The sequence below is a fragment of the Buceros rhinoceros genome, unplaced genomic scaffold, assembly GCF_000710305.1.
Source record: "Buceros rhinoceros silvestris isolate BGI_N320 unplaced genomic scaffold, ASM71030v1 scaffold24303, whole genome shotgun sequence".
Taxonomy (NCBI): Eukaryota; Metazoa; Chordata; class Aves; order Bucerotiformes; family Bucerotidae; genus Buceros; species Buceros rhinoceros.
The window spans coordinates 15,557-17,772 of record NW_010403370.1 but is presented as its reverse complement, the minus strand read 5'-3'; the positions used below and the strand labels follow the sequence as shown (position 1 = coordinate 17,772).

At 53.7% G+C, this 2,216-nt stretch overlaps 1 protein-coding gene across 1 annotated transcript in view; it reads left to right on the top strand.

Annotated features, from left to right (window-relative positions):
* RAP1GAP2 (RAP1 GTPase activating protein 2) overlaps window positions 1–2,216 on the top strand; it is a gene marked incomplete at both ends in the record, with an annotated part of 16,260 nt that overhangs the window by 2,497 nt on the left and 11,547 nt on the right. Inside the window, 3 exons of the mRNA XM_010133004.1 lie at window positions 286–389; window positions 930–1,008; window positions 1,453–1,506. Coding sequence (XP_010131306.1) covers window positions 286–389; window positions 930–1,008; window positions 1,453–1,506 — 237 coding nt within the window. The remainder of the gene's footprint in view (window positions 1–285; window positions 390–929; window positions 1,009–1,452; window positions 1,507–2,216) is intronic.

Below are 2,216 nucleotides of genomic sequence, written 5' to 3'. Positions count from 1 at the left end.
CCGGGGTTGGGGGGGGGCGGCGGGCACCTGACGTGGCGGCTGCCTGCCCTCTTGCTCCCAGTCCTGTAATCCTCTTTCCCCTCTGCACAAAGCTGAGAGCAGGGTGCCGAAGTCCACAGGCAGAGGGATTAAAGCTGGTTCCTGTGAGGAGGGGGTGTGGGTGCATGTCCCCGAGGGATGGGATGGTGTCTGGCGAGTCCTTGGCTCCTGGCTGGGTGCGGGACAACATCCTTGGCATTGGTGAGCTGCCTCCCCCGCTGCTAACAAACTGTTCTCTGGTTTTAGGATCATTTAAATTTTTACTGTACAGCCAGCAGCCTCGGGAACCTGATCCTTTCTGTTAAGTGTGAGGAGGCAGATGGCACTGAGTATTTACGGATTATACTCAGGTATGGAAAAAAAAAAGCTTTGTTTGACAAAATATTTTCTCTTTGAGCATCCCTTGTTTTGTTTCTGCAGTAGATGCTAGAGCCAGGTTGGCAGCGTGCTGCTGTCACACGTGGAGGGGCTCGGGGTGGAGGGGAAGCAACGGCATCATCCTCTTACTGTTTCTGTGCTGGGACTGCCCGACCCCCGATAATGAACGGGAGACTTTGATCTGTTGCTAAACCCGCTGAAACCGAGTGTAAACCTCGCCGTGACACGGGATAACACCAGTCACATCTATCGCCGTCCCTCTGTAAGCTGACAAGACACGGCGCGTCTGAACCATTGTGTTATTTCCCTCCAAACTATGAATATTTTAAGAGCTTTGGAGATGAAAAGAAAAATCGAGCCTTTGCTTATGTACTAGGCTAATCATTCTGCAGAATTTCCCAACAGCCAGCGAGGCATTGCTGCAAGGACCCCGCAGGGCTGGCAAACGGGGGGCCGCAGCTGGCAGCTCTGTGCCTTAGCCACTCCCCGATGTCTGCTCATTTCTTTTCTAGGTCCAAAGTGAAGACGTTGCATGAAAGGATCCCCTTGGCAGGATTTAGCAAGCTCCCCAGTATCCCCCAGATTGCAAAGGTGAAATATGGGCTGCGCTGGGATCCCTGCAGCAGAGGCCGTGCCGCTGTGCTGGGCAGCTTTGGGTGGTGTTGGGCAGCAGTGCCTGGGCTCGTGGGTCCGAGAGCACTTGTTAGGTGGTGGTATGTGCTGGCTCCACTGTTGGTTTGCCGCTGATCCCAGGCGGGTCACTGGTTGGTATTTGGGGGAGGAGGTGACAAAGTGGCAGCACTTTTGACCCGTGGAGAGACCTGGGACTTGTCTTGCTGCGTCCTCAGTTGGGTACCAGCCAGGTCATGGGCCATCCCAATGAGAGGTTGTGAAGAGGGGAGTTCCTGCAACTGGAGGCTGGGTTTGGCTCCTTTATAAGACATTCTTAGCCTTGCCAGGGAGTTTTGGGGACAGGGGTGTCTGCTCCACGTGCCTGCAAACGCAGCACTGACTGCTCTTTCCATTTTCCAACAGGCCTTCTGCGATGACGCCTCCGGGCTGAAGTTTAACCCCGTTCTGTACCCCAAGGTGAGGTAACTTACCCTAAGTTGGTCGCATATTCTGCAGAGAAGGTCGGACAGGGTTAAACCTCCCCTCAGTCAGGTTCTGTCAACTGGCCACTAAAGGTTGATGGCACGTTGGTATTAATCGGCCCTTGGATCATGGGAAAGGAGGGGAAAGCAACTGTCTCAGGGGTGTAAAACCAACCTGGATCTTGGATTGATGCCTTAAACCTGGCGAAATGGGTTGAGCTAGTGCTCGAGAAGCTGTTCAGAGAGATGCAGAGGCGAGTGGGTCACTGTGGGTGACGGTCCCTGCTGGTGACGTACCTGGACTGACTCCACCGCTCTAGGCTTGCTTCTCGTGTGCTTTTGTGCTGCCATAGAGACCCGCTCCTGGGAAGGGACAGAGCGAATCCATCATTTTCAAGTACCTTTTGTGTGACGACCTTTTCTGTGGGAGTCAGTTATAAGGCAGTTTCACCTCCCTTTGGTGTAGCCAAGATCAAACCAATTTGTTCATCCATTGTCAGTATTGGTGTTGCAATCAAACGTTATCTGGAGGTTTGAGAACAGCCGGTGCCCAGTCAAGGGAGACGAACATCTCTGATTCAATCCCTGCAGAGCAGGGCTGGGACCACAGAGCTGGGATGCTGTGGGAACTGCTGTTATTTGCACCCAAAGGGCCCTAAACTTTCCCCAGAAAACCTGTGAGAGGTTGGGCTGCCCCACACCCCC